The sequence below is a fragment of the Nematolebias whitei genome, chromosome 11, assembly GCF_014905685.2.
Source record: "Nematolebias whitei isolate Nwh7 chromosome 11, NemWhi1, whole genome shotgun sequence".
NCBI classification, from domain to species: domain Eukaryota; kingdom Metazoa; phylum Chordata; class Actinopteri; order Cyprinodontiformes; family Rivulidae; genus Nematolebias; species Nematolebias whitei.
In genome coordinates this window covers 17,956,924-17,975,185 of record NC_056508.1, presented here as the reverse complement: position 1 = coordinate 17,975,185, position 18,262 = coordinate 17,956,924, and the positions used below count along the sequence as shown (strand labels likewise).

At 41.7% G+C, this 18,262-nt stretch overlaps 1 protein-coding gene across 1 annotated transcript; it reads left to right on the top strand.

Moving 5' to 3' along the window:
• The first annotated feature begins 4,205 nt into the window (after positions 1–4,205).
• LOC119416775 (rabenosyn-5) lies at positions 4,206–10,219 on the top strand. Its single transcript, XM_037683959.1, has 11 exons — positions 4,206–4,405; positions 5,188–5,322; positions 5,454–5,554; positions 5,631–5,676; positions 5,771–5,932; positions 6,030–6,292; positions 6,411–6,481; positions 6,567–6,653; positions 6,739–6,841; positions 8,855–8,959; positions 9,041–10,219. Exons 1-11 carry the CDS (start codon positions 4,243–4,245, stop codon positions 10,112–10,114), a joined length of 2,310 nt encoding a protein of 769 aa, XP_037539887.1. The 5' UTR covers positions 4,206–4,242; the 3' UTR covers positions 10,115–10,219.
• The last annotated feature ends 8,043 nt before the right edge of the window (positions 10,220–18,262 follow it).

Here is an 18,262-nt window from a genome sequence, read left to right as displayed (position 1 = left end):
CATGTTCATACTTTTCATGTTCATACTTTTCATGTTCATACTTTTCAGTTGGCCAACATTTATAAAAATCAAAAAAATTTATTGGTCTTAAGTAATATTCTAATTTTCTGAGATACTGAATTTAGGGTTTTCATTAGTTGTCAGTTATAATCATCAACATTAAAATAAACATTTGAAATAAAAACCGGATTCCAAAAAAGTTGGGACACTAAACAAATTGTGAATAAAAACTGAATGCAATGATGTGGAGATGGCAAATGTCAACATTTTATTCGTATATAACATAGATGACAGATCAAAAGTTTAATCTGAGTAAATGTAACATTTTAAAGGAAAAATGTTGATTCAAAATTTCACAGTGTCAACAAATCCCAAAAAAGTTGGGACAAGTAGCAATAAGTGGCTGGAAAAAGGAAATTGAGCATATAATGAACAGCTGGAAGACCAATTAACACTAATTAGATCAATTGACAACATGATTGGGTATAAAAAGAGCTTCTCAGAGTGTCAGTGTCTCTCAGAAGCCAAGATGGTAAGAGGATCACCAATTCCACCATTGTTGCGCAGAAAGATAGTGCAGCAATACCAGAATGGTGTTACCCAGCGTAAAATAGCCAACCATTGGTGAAATGCAGCTAATTTGATCATTAAAGTGAATTTATTAAGTAAAAGTTTAACTGAGACACGCCTTTGCTATAATTTCAAGCAAACAAATAATTGTTTTTAGGCGTTAACCTTGTTAAATTCTTGTTAAAGTCCTCCCGTGCACGCTCCTGCGGCTGACATTTGGCAGCCCATCAATTTTTGGTACAACATTTCCGGTTTGTCAGCGGTGAAGCACAACAAACGTGACGCGTCAGCTGAGACGCATAATAGATGCGAAGTATACGGCGAAGCGACATATTTATGGATTTTTCCACTTTTTTAGACAAATATGGATCGATGCGACTTATAGGGCGGTGCGACGTGTACGGCGGAAAATACGGTACACACAATATTTTCTAGAAATCTTGGAGATCATCAAGATGTTTATACAATTAAGAACTTATTCAGTAAATCAGAATAAAAACTTTTATAAGTAAATTCCATGAAAAAGACCTTACATTCCATTTCTCTGGAAGGTGCAGAGAATTTTGGTGTATTTTCTCAAACGTCTTGCAAAAAAAAAAAACACTAGTTCTGCTGCAAACAGCGTTAGTCAGCATGTTCTTTGCAAATATTTCAGATGGTGGAGGATGTATCCTGATGCATGCTCAATAATCCAGGTAGAAAAATCTAAAAAAGTTACATCTGGTCCTCTTGTCATTAAAATTTTTTTTTAGAAACGTTTTGTCTTTCATCCGAAAGGAGGTGGAGGAAGGTGCTGAGGATTTATAGGACTCTTGCAATATCTCATCTTTCAGTGAATCCCATGAGCTCAGTTCTTGTTGCCCTCCAATATGATGTCTCTTCTTGAGAAGAGTTATGAGTTGGATTTGTGTTTTCAGTGAAATGTGTGCTTGGTGTGGGAACAGGCGACTCTGTCTGAGCTGAGAAGTGATGGTCAGTGATATGGGAGATATGAAATTGTAACGCTGCCACCAATGATTTTCTGAACTTTGACTCTGCGTATCTTCACGTGGACAGGTCTATATTTTGGCATGGTTCTAAAGTGGGAGAGACAAGAAAAACAGACAAAACTACTGTTACACTGACAAGCAGAGCAGATTGGTCAGTCATTAGTAGACAGGTATACACAAATGACAAAACCTATAAAAAGTCTATTCATGCAGAAAAGCAATAGTTTAATTATGAATCAAGGAGGAAGCTAGACAATAAAATGGGCCAATGTAATGTAGCATCTCTAAATTAACTTTTTTTAATAAAAATATACATCACTGTGGTATGTCCTTACAGTCCCTGCACACATTCGATGGGAAAATAATTACAGTATTAGAGTAGCCAGTGAAAACCTGATGAATGTTGAAGTAACATGAAGTGCTGTCAAACATAAAACAGCTCAAGAGGATCAAATTCAACAAAACTAAATGTGAGTTTGACAAACTTAAGTTTCAAGATGTTTTCAACAGATTTACAACCTTCATCTAACACATAAATGGGAGACAATGCTGCACGCTCGCCTCTCCTCAGCACAGCTAGATGACTGAGGGGCGTGGCGCCAGTGTTGCCAGGTGAGAAATGTAGGATTATCGTACTAGAGACATAAAATTATCGCATTTTGAGGAAATTATCGTACACCCGTCATAACCAAAATAACAAATCTATTAATGCACTATAGTAGTGATGGGTCCGCTTCCAGACAGGTGTTGTGCGTTTCTTTCCTCACTCATGGGGCGGGCGCAGCGGATTATTCATCCAATCATGGCCGTTGGTCTGAGGCAAACGCAAATACGTCACTCGTAGGTAACATTTAGAATCTGTTTGCAGACACAGATGCCTTCAGGGTTCACAAAAAAACTCCGACAGACAGTTGCGACAGGCTGATGACAGCCGATTACAACCACACATTCACGGAATGGTCAAATTATCGTATATTTGGCCTTTTTTGGGATTACTGATGTACAGAGGGCAAAACTGTCGTACAAATACGATAATTATCGTACACCTGGCAACACTGGGTGGCGCGAACACACGGGAAGTGATGCAGAAACAGGAAGTAAGAAAATAAAAGACTTCCCCACCAAAGTAAAATATAATAAAACATAAAATTTAAACAGATCCTCTGATAAACTGATTTATTTATTTATTTATTCAAATAAAACACAATTTGGGCAGTGCAGGTAACTACATTTGTCTTGGAATCTAGCTGTTTTTTGTTTTGTTACCTTTTCCTTTTAGCCATCCTATTTGTTAAAAAAAAAAAAAAAAAAAAAAAAACTGTAGTATGCTTTTTTTATAACTGTTTATTGTTGTTGCTGTTGTCCATTGTTGTCATCTTTCTTTGTTGAAATCAGGTCTCTCTTGTAAATGAGTCCTCGAGGCTCAATGGGATTTACCTGTATAAATAAAGGTTGAATGAACAATGTCCGTAAAATAAAACTGTGACCATGAAACGTATAAATACTATAAAGAATCACATATTTTTAAAACTAATATTATAAAAGGAATAAGCATTCTGACCACTAAATGGCCTCCTGTCATCATTTGATCAGTAGTTTTGTATTTTTAGGTGTTAAAGAAGACAAATTAAAATAAAAAATAATAATAATATGGCACTGTGGTTGAACAACGTTTTTCAAAATAATGCTAATTGTGCGAGCAGACCGTTCTTATCTCAAGCGGGACAGCTTAAGTTCGCGTTTATTGCTTGCGGTTTGTTCCTCCTCTCTTCCCGTACCGACGACAAGCCTGTCACATGACCAGGTGGGGTTCTGCTCCCTCTGTTGTGCTGTCAAGAAAAATCCCAACCGTGACTAGCACCGTTCTTGTCAGACACATTTCATGCGTATAAACGATCAGTTATAAAAAAAGTGGGTAAGTGTGAATGTACGTGCTGTTGTAAAACATTTATTATTCTGTCTGAATCGCGCCGTTGGAGAAACAAAAATGCTAACGGTTAGCATTCTCCCGCTAGCGTCTCCCTGTTCGCAACGTAACGGTGGGTGAAGTGGAGGACGCGCGACATTAAACTAAAAGGGACTGTTCAGTTTTAAAGATAACACGTTGTGCCAAGAACCACACTTTATATTTGGACACACAGCCCACATGAATACACAGGCTGTCAGCACCAAAGCTAACTTTAGCTGCTAAATGTGAACTAATGACAAGTCAACACTATTCTTTATCAACTTCGTAAAATGTTTTATAATTAAAATAAACTGTCCTTTCCGCTCCGTTTTTACCTCAAACACTTCACGGTTGTGAGCAGTAAACAAGTTAGATGAGTTATTCTAAATATCTTTTTAGCCTGATGTGACCTTGTTCATTGCAGACACCAGTCACTCTTTATCGTTGCTGTGAACTGTGCAGCTGCACGAGGCTCAGCTGCACGAGGCTCAGCTGCACATCCCAGACAGAACCAAGTCTGTGCTGGCTTTTGGTTAAATTAGTAGTTGGGATTATAAATGAGACTTGCAGTCGGATTTGTCTCGCGCTTCAGTCTGACTTTCCTCATGTAATTATTTTTATTTTCCAGCTATGGAGGAGATGAGAGGTTCTTTTCAAGCCCTGAGACATGTTGGTCCAAGCAGGATCACACCACCTTGCAGCTCCTCCTGAGCAACAGAACCTCCTGCTGTCAACATGGCCTCCGGTTACCCAACTCCCTTTGAGGGTGCAGGTGAAGTGAAGGAGGGTTTCCTGTGCCCGCTGTGCCTAAAGGACCTTCAGTCGTTCTTCCAGCTCCAAGGACACTACGAGGAGGAGCACTCAGGAGACGATCGTCAAATTCGAGGACAGCTTAAAAGTATGTCGGGCTGCATAGCGTCAGATTAAATCATTTTTTATTTATTTTTTCTTCTCTGAACTATTTTACGTTCAAAGTAAACCGATCACAGCTACGATTGAATATATCTGTTTGATAATAAAACAGGTTTTAAGATAATATGTGTAATTTTTTTTTAATTTCTTTTAGAAAATTTAGAGAATATCTTTAAAAAAAACTGCGCAGCTACTTTTAATAACTGGATCGTTCTGTCTCATCAGCGCTGTGAACACAAATATGGTAAACACTTTCAGAAGAAAGTTTACAGGAAGAAATTGGGTGATTTAATTAACCAGTTAATTCACTTTTATGGTGTAGAGCGCTAATATTATTCCATAGTTAAGGTCAGCAATCAAACCTGTCACTGTTGTTTTTGTGATGGATGCTATTCAGATCTGGCCCTTCTTCTGCAAAGTACCTGTTCACAAGTTTGTTTCTGTGGTGAAACTTTGTCATCGGGACAGAACTTTTGTTTCCATTTGTTTCTCCGTCACTTGCACAAACTTTGTTTTATGTAGGTCCTGTGCATTCGAGGGGCAGCTCCGTTATCAAACAAACGCCTTTTTTTTTTTAATTCATCAAGAAAAATTGGAAGCGTATGATGCATGCAGTAATGTTACTGCAAAGTTAAAATTCATTTTTAGGAGCATGAGTTGACTTTGTTAGAAAGTTCATGACGAGGGCGAGTCTTGTGGTTCTGATCTATTTATCAGGTCGTTTCAGTGGTGCCCACGTTAGTTGTTTTTAAATGTTTTTCTTTTGAGATTTGGTTCAGAAGGCAAAGAAAGCCAAAGATAAATTGTTGAAGCGAGATGGGGATGACAGACCGGACGCTGGCAGTTATGAGTCTTTCTACTATGGTGGAGTGGACCCGTATATGTGGGAACCTCAGGAACTGGGTAAGACGAGACTCATCTTTTGTATTAACCATTTTATATAAATAAAAATAGTGTGATTGCAGGTAAAATGTAAACAGAATAAAAAAAAAAGGATTTGTTTTACATTAAAGATGCCCCTTTTTTTTCTATAGGAGCAACTCGAAGTCACCTGGACTATTTTAAGAAACACAGAGCAGCCCGGATTGATCATTATGTCATTGAGGTCAACAAGCTCATTATCAGGCTGGAAAAGGTGCGTTAACAAAGCAAGTTGTTCAAACCACACTGTTCCCTCTGCTTTGAACACACACTGAACATTGATGTTTCAGCTGACAGCGTTTGACAGAACCAACTCAGACTCTGCTAAAATCAGAGGTTCGTAGTTTTTTTTTTTTTATTATCGTTCTTTATGTGTGTGGATTTAAAAGAAGACATATTAAAGAGAATGAGTTTACGTACTCCTCTGCAGCCATTGAGAAATCTGTAGTGTCCTGGGTAAACGACTCGGACGTCCCATTCTGCCCTGACTGTGGGAACAAGTTCAGCATCCGAAACAGGCGGCATCACTGTCGTCTCTGTGGATCCATCATGTGTAGGAGGTGCATGGAGTTTGTTCCACTTCCTTTGGCCCGTACGTTTCAACAGTACCTTGAAAAATATGTTTTTTTTTTATCTGTAGACAGGTTTTTTTATGTCAGCGTTGTGAATTTTATTTATTCATTTAACAGAGAAGCTTATTAGTGGGACCCGAGAGGCCCTGTGTGTTCCTGGAAGTCCTGGTCAGACCCTCTCTCAGCCAACAGGAGGGGTTGGCAGCGGCATGGGCTCGAGGAGAGGCAGCATCAGCAGCTTGAGCAGCGTTGCCTCCATACTGGAAGAAAAAGACGACGAGAAGATCCGCTGCTGTCATCACTGTATGGACACGCTGCTGAAGAGACAGCAGAAGCTGGAAGAGAAAGAACATGTTCCCGTCGTAGTAAAACTTTATGAGGTTGGTTTAACTACTCTCACAACAGTAGGCCAGCAACTCTCTAAGTTTACAAGGTCGTGTCCTTCCTGTCGTTCCCTGTTTTTCTTACGGGGCTTCCTGTTCCCGGTCTTCCTGTCAGAGGCTGAGGATGTGCATGGAGAAGGTCGATGAAAAGGCTCCAGAGTATATTCGAATGGCAGAGTCTCTCAAGTAAGCAACGTTCAAATGTATTTAAAATCTGAATGTGGTTGTGTTTTGAATCTAAGCGATAATATTTCACCGCTTTATTTCAAAGTGCCGGAGAAATCACGTATAATCTCGACACAGCAGGTGGACTGAGACTGGAAGTCCAGAAATACTACGAGCTAATTGATGCTCTCAGGTACGTGCAGGTCATAACTAATACTTTTAAGATTAACTAAAAAACACTTTGTATTCTGTTATTCACAGGCTTTTTCTTTTCTTAGTAAAAAGATTTTAACACTGGGAGTTAAAAATGAGCCTCCGCCACACCCAAAAGTGCTCCAACTACAGAGGATGATACGCTACACTGCAACACTGTTTGTCCAGGTGGGCTCAAGTTAAGACTGCTTTAGTAAAAAAATAAAATCATCCACACAGTAATGAGCATTACACAGATAGTTTTTAGATAAAGGCAAAAACATAACTGGGAATCACAACAGTTCTTGAAGAATAATTATTTTGCTTCTTGTACATCGTTGCTCCTTTGTCTTCCTTCAGAGCAGTATCTGGCAGTGTTTGTACTGTTTAACTTGTTCATTGATTAACAATAACGTTATAATATTACGATTCAATTAAAATGTATCGGCTTGTTACAGAACAAGCATTCTGTTGGAATTCAATTCACATTCACATTCATGTGGCTCTTGCTTTGACATTTGCACCCCATCCACAGACATTTGATGATCGGTCACGTGGCACCAGCGCTATTTCTGAGGAATGATTCAAATGAGTGCAGTAATGGTCAGTCGAGTCATCTGGACAGCGTCTTTTTTGTGGAAAGACGTTTCGTCCTCTATCCCGAGGGGCGTCATCAGTCTGAAGAGTCCCAAGTACCGTATTTTCTGGCGTACTTGTCGCACCGCCCTATAAGTCGCATCAGTCCATGTTTGTCTAATAAAGTGGAAAAATCCATAAATATGTCGCTTCGCCGTATACGTCGCATCTATTATGCGTCACCGCTGACGCGTCGCGCTTGTTACACGTCACCGCTGACCTGGAAATGTGGGCCAGTGTTGTGCCAAAAATCGATGGCGGCCACAGGAGCGTGCACGGGAGGACTCTAACAAGAATTTAACTAGATTAACTTTCAAGATTAAGCTTGAAATTATAATAAATGTGTGTCTCAGTCTAACATTTGCTTAATAAATGCACTTTGACGGTCACATAAGCTGGATTTCAAAACCCGATACGCGGAAGTAAACGTGCGCACGTGATGAGTCGCTGTACAAAATTTAACAAGATAAACGCCTAAGCAATTATTTGTTTGCTCAAAATTATAGCAAAGGTGTGTCTCAGTCTACATTTGTTTCATAAATGCACTTTTATGGTCAAATTAGCTGCATTTCGTCGGGGCGGTGCTGCTGATTTGACGGTTCAAAGCAGAAAGAAGGTGGGGAGATTATGGCAGGCCGATTGAGTCATTAATAGCTGGTGAAGATTCTCAGTCATCCAGGACATGGTAAATTCAAATAAATTCAACAATAAAAAAATAATAAAGTATAATAAATAAAGTCCAGTTGTTTTTGTCTTGAACTTTTTTGAATTTGTCATTATAGCCACGTTTACTTATTACATGATACAACAGCTTGCCTTAACTACTTTGCTGCCATCAAGTGGTTGAAAGTGGTACTGCTTAGAAAAAAAATCTGTCAGAATGAATGAAAACGGTCATAACTCAGCCAAAAAATGGTTTATAAATATGGGTGGGGGGGAGGGGGGGTCCATCAATATGTTGCTTCAGCCTATAAGTCACAGGGCGTGTAAATGATGCAAAAAACTGACTTATATGCCTAAAAATATGGTAAACTGTTTTCCCTGTAAACTGTAGTTTTAAAAACTAGTCAATAATGAAAAATCATACAAGACTAAGCTATTTGTGTTGTTCTTTTGGGGGGGGGGGGGGGGGTGTTATTTAAATTAATTTTTTAGCAGTGTTTGTGTACTGGTAGTTTAACCAAAGGTATTTGGGGTTGCAAATTTTTGCTTATTTTATTTTAGGGGTTTGGAGGCTGAACATTTTAGGAACCACAAGGATACAAGTCTTTTGGCAATAGGCCCAATCCACAGAAAACTCACCACACAATCCTTTGGGTGGTGTGCCAACAACTGCTTTAAGACATTTCAACACACCACAGGTTTTCTTTGGCTTTGGCTTGACTGGTTAAAGTGGTTTGGGTGACTCTGTCAATCAGTGAGCATACTGGGTCAATGGTTGATGGAGTCGTCATGGTGTTGCTGTGTATTTGTAAATCTCCTCTGTGAGGCAAATTTAATGAGATCTAAGAAAAGAACTGTTCTTTAGATAACTAACTCCATCCTTCATTGTACTCATGGGTTCAGGAGAAGCTGCTGGGCCTGATGTCTTTACCCACTAAAGAGAAATATGAAGAGCTGAAAGAAAAGAGGAAACGGGACCAAGAGAAAAGACTCCAACAAGAGAGACTGGTGAGACGCTTCAACTACATTTTATTTGTTCACTGGACGAACAAGTTGCTAAATGTGCTTCAAACTTCTCCTGCACAACAGGCGTCCCAGGAGTCTTTAAGGAGGAGGCAAGAGTTTGAGAAGAATCGTCCACCAGCCAATGGAGAGCTGCCCCAGGCTCCTAGAGAACCACGCATGACCAAAGCTGGTGGTTGGTTGCCCTCAGCAGACTCCGTTCACATACGCAGCGAGCTGGAGGACCCCCTCCTGCAGCAGATTGAAAACATTCAGTCGTTCCTTCGTCAGGCTCGCGAGGCCCAAAGAGCAGATGAGGTAGCCATGTTGGAGGAGAACTTGCGTCAGCTGCAGGAAGAATACGACCAGCAGCAGACCAGCCTTGCCATTGCTCTCTCCGAGCAGCAAGCTAAGGAGGAGCGTTTACAGCGGGGGGAGCTTCAGCGTCTAGAGGCTCAGGAACGGGAGCAGAGAGAGTACTGGGGCTCCACCCAGCTGTCGTTTACCTGTGAGCCCTCTCTGGATGTCAGCCCAGCGGGGAGCTACCAGGTGGAGGAGAACACCGCAGCAGAGGTCCAGATTTGTAAAGCTGATGGGAGTCCATCAGCTATAAGAGCGTACCCTAATCTCACATCCCAGGAGGAGTCTCCTCCCAGATTAAGAAGCTTAGGAGGACACATAACCCCACCAAGCAGTGAAGGCCTGAGCAACACCTCCCTTAACCCGTTTGAGGAGGAGGACTCTACACCCACTGAGGAAGATTCATCCAATCCCTTCTTTGAAGACATCAAGAAGGAGCACAAGGAAGTAACCAACGGGAAGAAAGAGTACAACCCCTTTGATGAAGACGACCAACAGGCGGAGGCTGCAGCCGCTGGGAACCCCTTTGAGGATGATGATGCCAGTGCAGGTAACCCCTTCATGGATGCCTCTGAGAATTCTCCAGAGGACTCGAACAACCCCTTTCACACGGACGACGACGAGGTTTTGCCCGATGTGGACATGATCGAGGAGGAACTGTTGCTGCAGCAAATCGACAACATTAGGGCTTACATCTTCGATGCAAAGCTCAGCGGGCGACTTGACGAGGTCGAGCTTTTGTCTGAGAATCTAAGAGAGCTGCAGCGCACTCTACAGGAACAGAAGAAAAAGAAACACTGACACGTTTTAGCCCTCAATCACCGGCTACTTACCAAGTCACACAAGGCTAGTTCACTTTACACAACTAACAACTTTACGTTAGTTTGGCTTAGTTCTGCTGCACCCCACGAGTTAATTTTTGACAAATTTGTAAGCTGATAGTGTCTTACCTGCAGTGGTTGGCCAGAATCCTGCGGACTCGAGGAGCGTTTGTTGGCAAAACCAAAATCACTGATGCTCAGAAGAACACCGTGAGCTCATTTTTCATTTCATGTACAATATTTTAACCGTACAAAACTTTTTATAGTAGTTCAAACACTATTGTGTTTTTCTACACCGAAAAACATGCGAAATATTGGGAGTCTTCACTTTTGCCTTCTGCAGGTAAGACACTGACTGCTTGTAAATATTTCACCCCGATTAAAATAAATATTAATTTTAATTCTTTGAATAAATATATATTAGAGCTTTATTGCTTGGATTTAATTTAGTTTCAAACATCTTTTTTAAACCACTTGAGAGGTTGCGGGTGCTAGAGTTCATCTGCACAAACGAAGCACTGAGGAACTTATTTGTACAGGCGTGTAAAGTTGTTCAAATGCAATGGGAACAATGCAAAGAAGAATAGAAGACTGGAGGACGTTGTTTCAACGAGTTCAGTGAGGGTTCTTTGTAGCTCGTCATCGGTCAGAACGCATGGGGTGGCTCTGCATTCTGCACTGTGAACAAAATGTCAGCATGGCTGCAAAGTTTCTGATCTGCTCTGTAGATGTTTGCATAACTGTGTCCGTGCACTTAAATACGAACGTTTGCAAAGCACTAAACCATGTAATGTTCTGTCGAGGCCATGAACAAAAGAAGACAAAGGAGTGTTCAGTTATTAATGGGCAGCGTTGAGTTTAAGGAAAATGTGCAACTATAAATGTTTAGATCCTAAAATCTGAAATCATTAAACACTTAATAGATTTTTTTTTTTACATAAATGTTCAATTTCACACGTCATTTTGGTGTTTTTTGCCACGCTAATCATTTTAAACGTTTTTTTTTCCTTACACTGCTAAGAAAAAAATGTAGCAAAAGTGTTTGTTCAATGAAAGCTGTTTAAATGTGCTCAAATTCAATATTTTGATTATGTACATAAATTAATAATCAAGAATATTTATGATTACATCATCTGTGTCAAAGGTTTTGGTTGAAAGTCTTGATGAAATGATGTCAGACTGGTATTGTGCTTGATCTAGATTAGTTTAAAAACTGCATTTGAGAGAAAACCAAGTTCAACCAAAGTTTCTAGTGATTTACTGTGACCCTACAAGTGAACATCTGTTGGCAGTGATGAACGTGTCTACTACTTCCTGTTCTGTGCTCGGCCAGAAACCTGTGCGATGCATCTCGGTCCGTGTACATTCAGGCAGTTCCAAAAAAAGTCCATGCTCAATAATCCAGGTATACAATCCAACATTTTTCAGTCAGGTCATCTGGACAGTTTCTTTTTTTGCTGAAACGTTTCACCTTCCATCCAGAAGGCTTCATCAGACAAGGAAACGCACAACAAAACTGATTCTTCCCCCAACAGCTTACTCCAAAGTGGAACAAACTAGTGGGCAGCACGGTGGCGCAACTGGTAGAGCTGCTGCCTCTCAGCGAGCAGGTCCCTGGTTCAAACCTCGATCCAGGGGCCTGGATGGAAGCGGATGGAAGGTGAAATGTTTCAGCAAAAAAAAGAAACTGTCCAGATGACCGGACTGAAAATTGTTGGATTGTATACCTGGACTATTGAGCATGGACTGTTTTGGTTTTGAACCAGTTTGACATGACTGTCTATGAGAAAGAGGGCCAGCACAAGAGGAGGGGGCGTGCCACAGACACCATCTTAGCACCAACATAACTGGTTTGTTCCACTTTGGAGTAAGCTGTTTGGGGGAAGAATCAGTTTTGTGTTGTGTGTTTCCTTGACAGGCAGCACGGTGGCGCAACTGGTAGAGCTGCTGCCTCTCAGTGAGAAGGTCCCTGGTTCAAATCCCGGTCCTGGGACCTTTCTGGGTGGAGTTTGCATGTTCTCTCCGTGCATGCGTGGGTTTTCTCCGGGTGCTCTGGTTTCCTCCCACAGACCCAAAACATGCATGTTAGACTGATTGGTAACTCTAAATTGTACCTAGGTGTGAGTGAGAAAGTGAATGTTTTTGTCTCGTTTGTCTGTGTCCCTGTAATGGACTGGAGTCCTGTCCAGGGTGTACCCCGCCCCTCGCACAGTGACTGCTGGATCAGGGCACCGATTACCCCCGTGACTCAAAATGGGAGAAGCGGGTCAAAGATAATGGATTAATTGATGGATGTTTCCTTGACTGATGAAGCCTTCTGGATGGACGGTGAAAAGTTTCAGCAAAAAAAGAAACTGTCCAGATGACCTGACTGAAAATTGTTGGATTCAGGCAGTTCGTTTTTTTGTTTGAAACAAAAAATGAAAAACCAAAAACACTTTTTTCGATTTCCGATTTTGTGCACAAAACGAAAATGGAAAAAACGGATAACGAGCGCACACTTTCAATTATTATGATTTTCTTTTGACAAGTGGTCTGACCTGGAAGTTCTCTCTGCCCTGCACCGTGTAGCTTGCTGCTTGTGTAGTGTACACGTCCAAAACGGTTTATTGGATGTGTCAAACTTTTTTAACAAATAAAAAACTGAAAAGTGGGGCGTGCAATATTATTGGGCCCCTTTACTTTCAGTGCATCAAACTCACTCCAGAAGTTCAGTGAGGATCTATGAATGATCCACTGTTGTCCCAAATGACTGATGATGATAAATAGAATCCACCTGTGTGTAATCAAGTCTCCGTATAAATGCACCTGCTCTGTGATAGTCTCAGGGTTCTGTTCAAAGAGCATCATGAAGACCAAGGAACACATCTGGCAGGTCCGAGATACTGTTGTGGAGAAGTTTAAAGCTGGATTTGGATACAAAAAGATTTCCCAAGCTTTAAACATCCCAAGGACCACTGTGCAAGCAATCATATTGAAATGGAAGGAGTATCAGACCACTGCAAATCTACCAAGACCCGGCCGTCCCTCTAAACTTTCATCTGGAACAAGGCGAAGACTGATCAGAGATGCAGCCAAGAGGTCCATGATCACTCTGGATGAACTGCAGAGATCTACAGCTGAGGTGGGAGAGTCTGTCCATAGGACAACAATCAGTCGTACACTGCACAAATCTGTCCTTTATGGAAGAGTGGCACGAAGAAAGACATTTCTCAAAGATATCCATAAAAAGTGTTGTTTAAAGTTTGTCACAAGCACCTGGGAGACACACCAAACATGTAGAAGAAGGTGCTCTGGTCACATGAAACCAAAATCCAACTGTTTGGCCACAATGCAAAACTATATGTTTGGCGTAAAAGCAACACAGCTCATCACCCTGAACACACCATCCCCACTGTCAAACATGGTGGTGGTGGCATCATGATTTGGGCCTGCTTTTCATCAGCAGGGACAGGGAAGATGGTCAGAATTGATGGGAAGATGGATGGGGCCAAATACAGGACCATTCTGGAAGAAAACCTGTTTGAGTCTGCAAGAGACCTGAGACTGGGACGGAGATTTATCTTCCACCAAGACAATGATCCAAAACATAAAGACAAATCTACAATGGAATGGTTCACAAATAAACGTATCCAGGTGTTGGAATGGCCAAGTCAAAGTCCAGACCTGAATCCAATCGAGAATCTGTGGAAAGAGCTGAAGACTGCTGTTCACAAACGCTCTCCATCCAACCTCACTGAGCTCGAGCTGTTTTGCAAAGAAGAATGGGCAGAACTTCAGTGTCTCCATGTTCAACACTGATAGAGACAAACCCCAAGAGACTTGCAGCTGGAACTGCAGCTGGAACTGCAGCAAAAGGCGGAGCTACAAAGTATTAACACAAGGGGTCCCAATAATATTGCACACCCCACTTTTCAGTTTTTTATTTGTTAAAAAAGTTTGACACATCCAATAAATTTCATTCCACTTCACGATTGTGTCCCACTTGTTGTTGATTCTTCACAAAAAATTAAAAATATATATCTTTATGTTTGAAGCCTGAAATGTGGCAAAAGGTTGAAAAGTTCAAGGGAGCTGAATACTTTCGCAAGGCACTGTAACAAAGGAACAGGCTCTGATCATTTCAACTCCAGTTAAAATTCTGTCTAGTCGACCTTGTAATGTGTCAATAGAACAATATTTTAACTTCCTGTCACCATTTTCAAAACTTGGACCTGAGTGTCGAGTCATTTGGAGACATCTCTTGTCTCCGAACATCATGAACTGACACATTTTAATATTGCAGCAAGAATTTCTTGTTCAAGTTCAGAAGAAGTGGGTTTTCAAAGTTTTTTGAGTCCAGTCTGTCTTTTTTTGGGAAAGAACATGTTCTTCTTTACTGAATAATCTTTCAATAGTCTTTCAACAAGGCCATGGCTGGTGCGCATCTTCTGGCTGACTCTCCACGGTGGAATCATTTCGGGTGTGTTAGCAGTGCTGTGGGTGCTCCCAGCTCAATGACATAAAAACTAGAATATACGTCATTGGTCCAGCTCTTCTTGAAGGTGGGTCTAACCGTACCTGCCCGCTTTGCAGTGATTCAATGGACCAGCTCCCCTCTCACCATTAGTTACTTTTAAACTAACAAACAAATAAAAAAGCACAACGTGAATGTAACTTGTAACTCAACGCATTGTAGAAATGTAGAGTAGTAGAAAGTACATATACTTAATATTAAATGTAGTGGAGCAAAAGTAGAAAGTACCCATGTTTAACTCTATTTAAGTACAGATACATGAAAAATGTACTTAAGTACAGTAACAAACTACATGTACTTAGTTACATCCCACCACTGCCTGTCAGACAGGTGAGTCTTTGACAGATGTGACCAACTGGGAAACATCTGGATCAAACTGGAGTTGCTTTGGTTACAGATCTTATTTTTGTCTCTGTATATTTCTCATCTGTAGCTTTTAGCATGACCAGAAGGTAAATTGGCATTTAAACCATTTTAATAAAGTGTAGTGATTATATAACATAAAAACTTTATTACTTTTTGATAGTATGATACATACGTTTGATTTGATTGTGGATTTTATCTGATCAATAGTGGGTAAAATTATACAAATATATAAATATATTCATACTGCAACTGATATTTGGTTAAATGCTTTTCAGCCAGTTGCACCTCAACCTCACACTTTTTATCCATTTTGTATCGAGTACCTGACCACGAGATCCTGGAGCTGGTGGGAAACTCTGCTGGTGACAATGGGAGGATCATACGATCAGGATCATCCCCCGCACCTTCAGCTGTCTGTCTGTGGCGACGAGGAGCTCGGCAGACTGCTGGGAGGAGTGACCTTCACTCAGGGGGTTCTGCCTGGCATTCGGGCGGTCCTGCTGCCCAGGAGGACTGAGAGGCCCGCTGGATCTGACAGCAAGCTGGATCCTGGTGGACGGATCAGTATCTGTGGCCAGATTCTTCGGCTTCACTGTAGGAGATCCTTCCTGCCACAGCTGTCAGCATCTAGAACAACTCTTGAATGAAACCAGGGTGATGAGCTACAACAACACTTCATTTCCTTTTGGGATTAATAAAGTATTTTTGAATTTGAATTTACAAGAATCTGGTTCCATTCAGTTTAGATGTTTGACTGCTCTTCTTGGCAGAATTTGTAGTTCAGTTACAGTGGTTGGTTTCCTGTCCTAGTATTTATTCTTAGTCCACAAATTTGAATATGGCTGAAGTCAGGACTCTGAAAAGCAGTGGTGGTTTCTGATATGGGCGATATAGGCGCTGTCTAGAGCAGCATCTCATCAAGTGTGGCACGAGTGCCCGGACCTGCCCTCCCCCTCCAAAAACCCCAAACAAAACACATTATTTCATACAGCGTGTCTAGCATACATAATGGGTTCCTATCATGAGGAGTGGGTGCCCTCCGTCAGGTGCAGGGCGTGTAGCTCCTGACAGTTGTGAAAGAAGAGTGTGGGAGGGGGCGGAGGATTCTCTCGTCTCCCTTGCTGGGTCAGGGAAGCAACTAGTTGCTGAGTAAACCACAGCATTGATAGCTCTCAAACAAAGTACATTTCATTTATAATATTCAAGATTCAAGGTTCTTTGTTGTTATTCGCATCACATGTGGTACATGAGGTGCAACAAAATTTTGTACCCAATATCCCATTTACACCCAAAAATAGCAAAAATATAAAGTATAAAAAGAAACGGTATATAAGGATCTAAGATAAGCGCTAAACACTAATAATGTAAAATAATACAGTGAATTAAACAGCAGCCTGAACATGAGTCTGTAGTGAGCAGATGGGTATGAAGACAGCGGCTTAAAGGCATGAAATCAGCAGCATGGATAAGCAGCAGCATGAATAAGTCATATCACCAATTAAAGTGTCATTACAGTGATTATTCTGGTTAGAGATTCATGAGTCTAACAGCCTCAGGGTAGAAGCTGTTCCTCAGTCTAGTGGTTCTACAGTTAATGCTCCGCAACCTCCTTCCTGAGGGGGGCGGGGCAAAAAGTGTGTGTGCTGGGTGAGTGGGGTCCTTCATGATGCAGGTGGCCCTCTTCCTGCATCTGGAGGTGTAGTGTGGGGATACAAGCCCCCAGCTGAATGCTTTGGTGTTGGAGTTTTCTCCCGGTGAAGAAGAGGATTGCCTCTCTGTGGTTTTTGGCTGCAGGAGGGAAGGTTCTGACTTTTGTTTGTCCTTGTGCACCAAACATCAGTTCAGATTGCCCAGTGTGTCTGGAGTCTCTGGATGGACTATTGGAAGGGGTGTCATCTGGGGATTCCCTCTTTCTACTGGGTGACTTCAATGCCCCTGTAGGAAATGATTGTTATCTGGAAGATTGTGATTGGGAGGAACAGCCTCCCTGATCTGAACCCGAATAGTATTTGCTTATTGGACTTCTGTAGGCAAAAATTCAACGATTAATTTTGTAATTAGATAGTTGGACCTGTAGCCTGACACAGGTGGAGAGAGGCAGAGCTGTCAATTGATCACCACCTGGTGGTGAGTTGGATCTCATGGCAGAGGAGGCCACCAGACTTGGTAATTGGTAAATCCTGCCAAATAGTGTGGGTGGATCAGAAATGCCTGGTGGAGCCCTTGGTCCATGCGGACTTCAACTCAAACCTCCAAGAGTTTTTCACGTCCTGGGAGAAGTTTGGGTCATGGAATCCAAACGGGCCATGTTCAGGGCTTCTACTGCAGATGCAGCTTCCAGGAGTCTGAAGGTAAATGGTGCCTGGCAGGGTGGCAACCAAAAGACCTACTTGTGGACACTGGACACCAGTGGTGATGGAGGCTGTCAAGCAGAACGTGCCATTCAGGATTTGGTTTTTCTGGGGGACTCCTGAAGCAGCTGATATGTACAGGATGGCCAGAAGGACTGCTGCTTCTGAGGTTGCGGAAACAAAAACTCAGGTATGGGAGGAATTCTGGGAGGCCATGGAAAAGGAATTTTGGTCAGCCTCGAGGTGGTAAACGGTTCGGCAACTCTGGAAAGAAAAGCAGACCCTACCTCAGGCTGTTCTTGTATTGTGTGGGGAACTGCTGACCAAGTTGTAGATACTGTTAATCGGCAGGAGCACTTTGAGGATCTCCTTAAACCAACCACCATGTCCACCACTGAGGAGGCAGAGTCTGAGGATTCATGGGAAAACGAGTCCATTACCACGGCAGAGGTAATTGATGTAGTCAAAAAGCTCCTCGACAGCAGGGCACCAGGGGTGGACAAGATTCACCCCTAGATACTGAAGGATCTGGATGTTTTGGGGCTGTCATGGTTGACATGTCCCTTCAGTGTTGCATGGAGGACTGGGACGCCTGTGGAGTGGCAGACCTGGGTGGTGGTTAGGTCACTTGGTATTTTATGTCAGAAGGAAATTAATAATTCTGCCAGATTGTGATAAGTTTGACAAAAGAACAGAATACTGGAAGCGAATATTGACTTTTTGACTTTAGACAGAACAGATGATGATGTCCAAAATCGTATATTTTGTACTTTCTTCTTTTTGAACCCTGTAGGGTCCCAGTTGTGACAACCTCCTCCCTGTTATGTAAATGATCTATGTATTGTACCTGAGATAATAAAAGCATACTATTTGCCAATGATAAAAACATTTTTGT

Bases quoted from the DNA above. Each gene is read 5' to 3' on its own strand.
- LOC119416775 (XM_037683959.1), top strand. From the start codon at position 4,243: ATGGCCTCCGGTTACCCAACTCCCTTTGAGGGTGCAGGTGAAGTGAAG. The intron at 5,323-5,453 runs GTAAGACGAGAC...TTTTTTCTATAG, and splicing joins GTGGGAACCTCAGGAACTGG to GAGCAACTCGAAGTCACCTG. The intron at 8,960-9,040 runs GTGAGACGCTTC...CCTGCACAACAG, and splicing joins GACTCCAACAAGAGAGACTG to GCGTCCCAGGAGTCTTTAAG.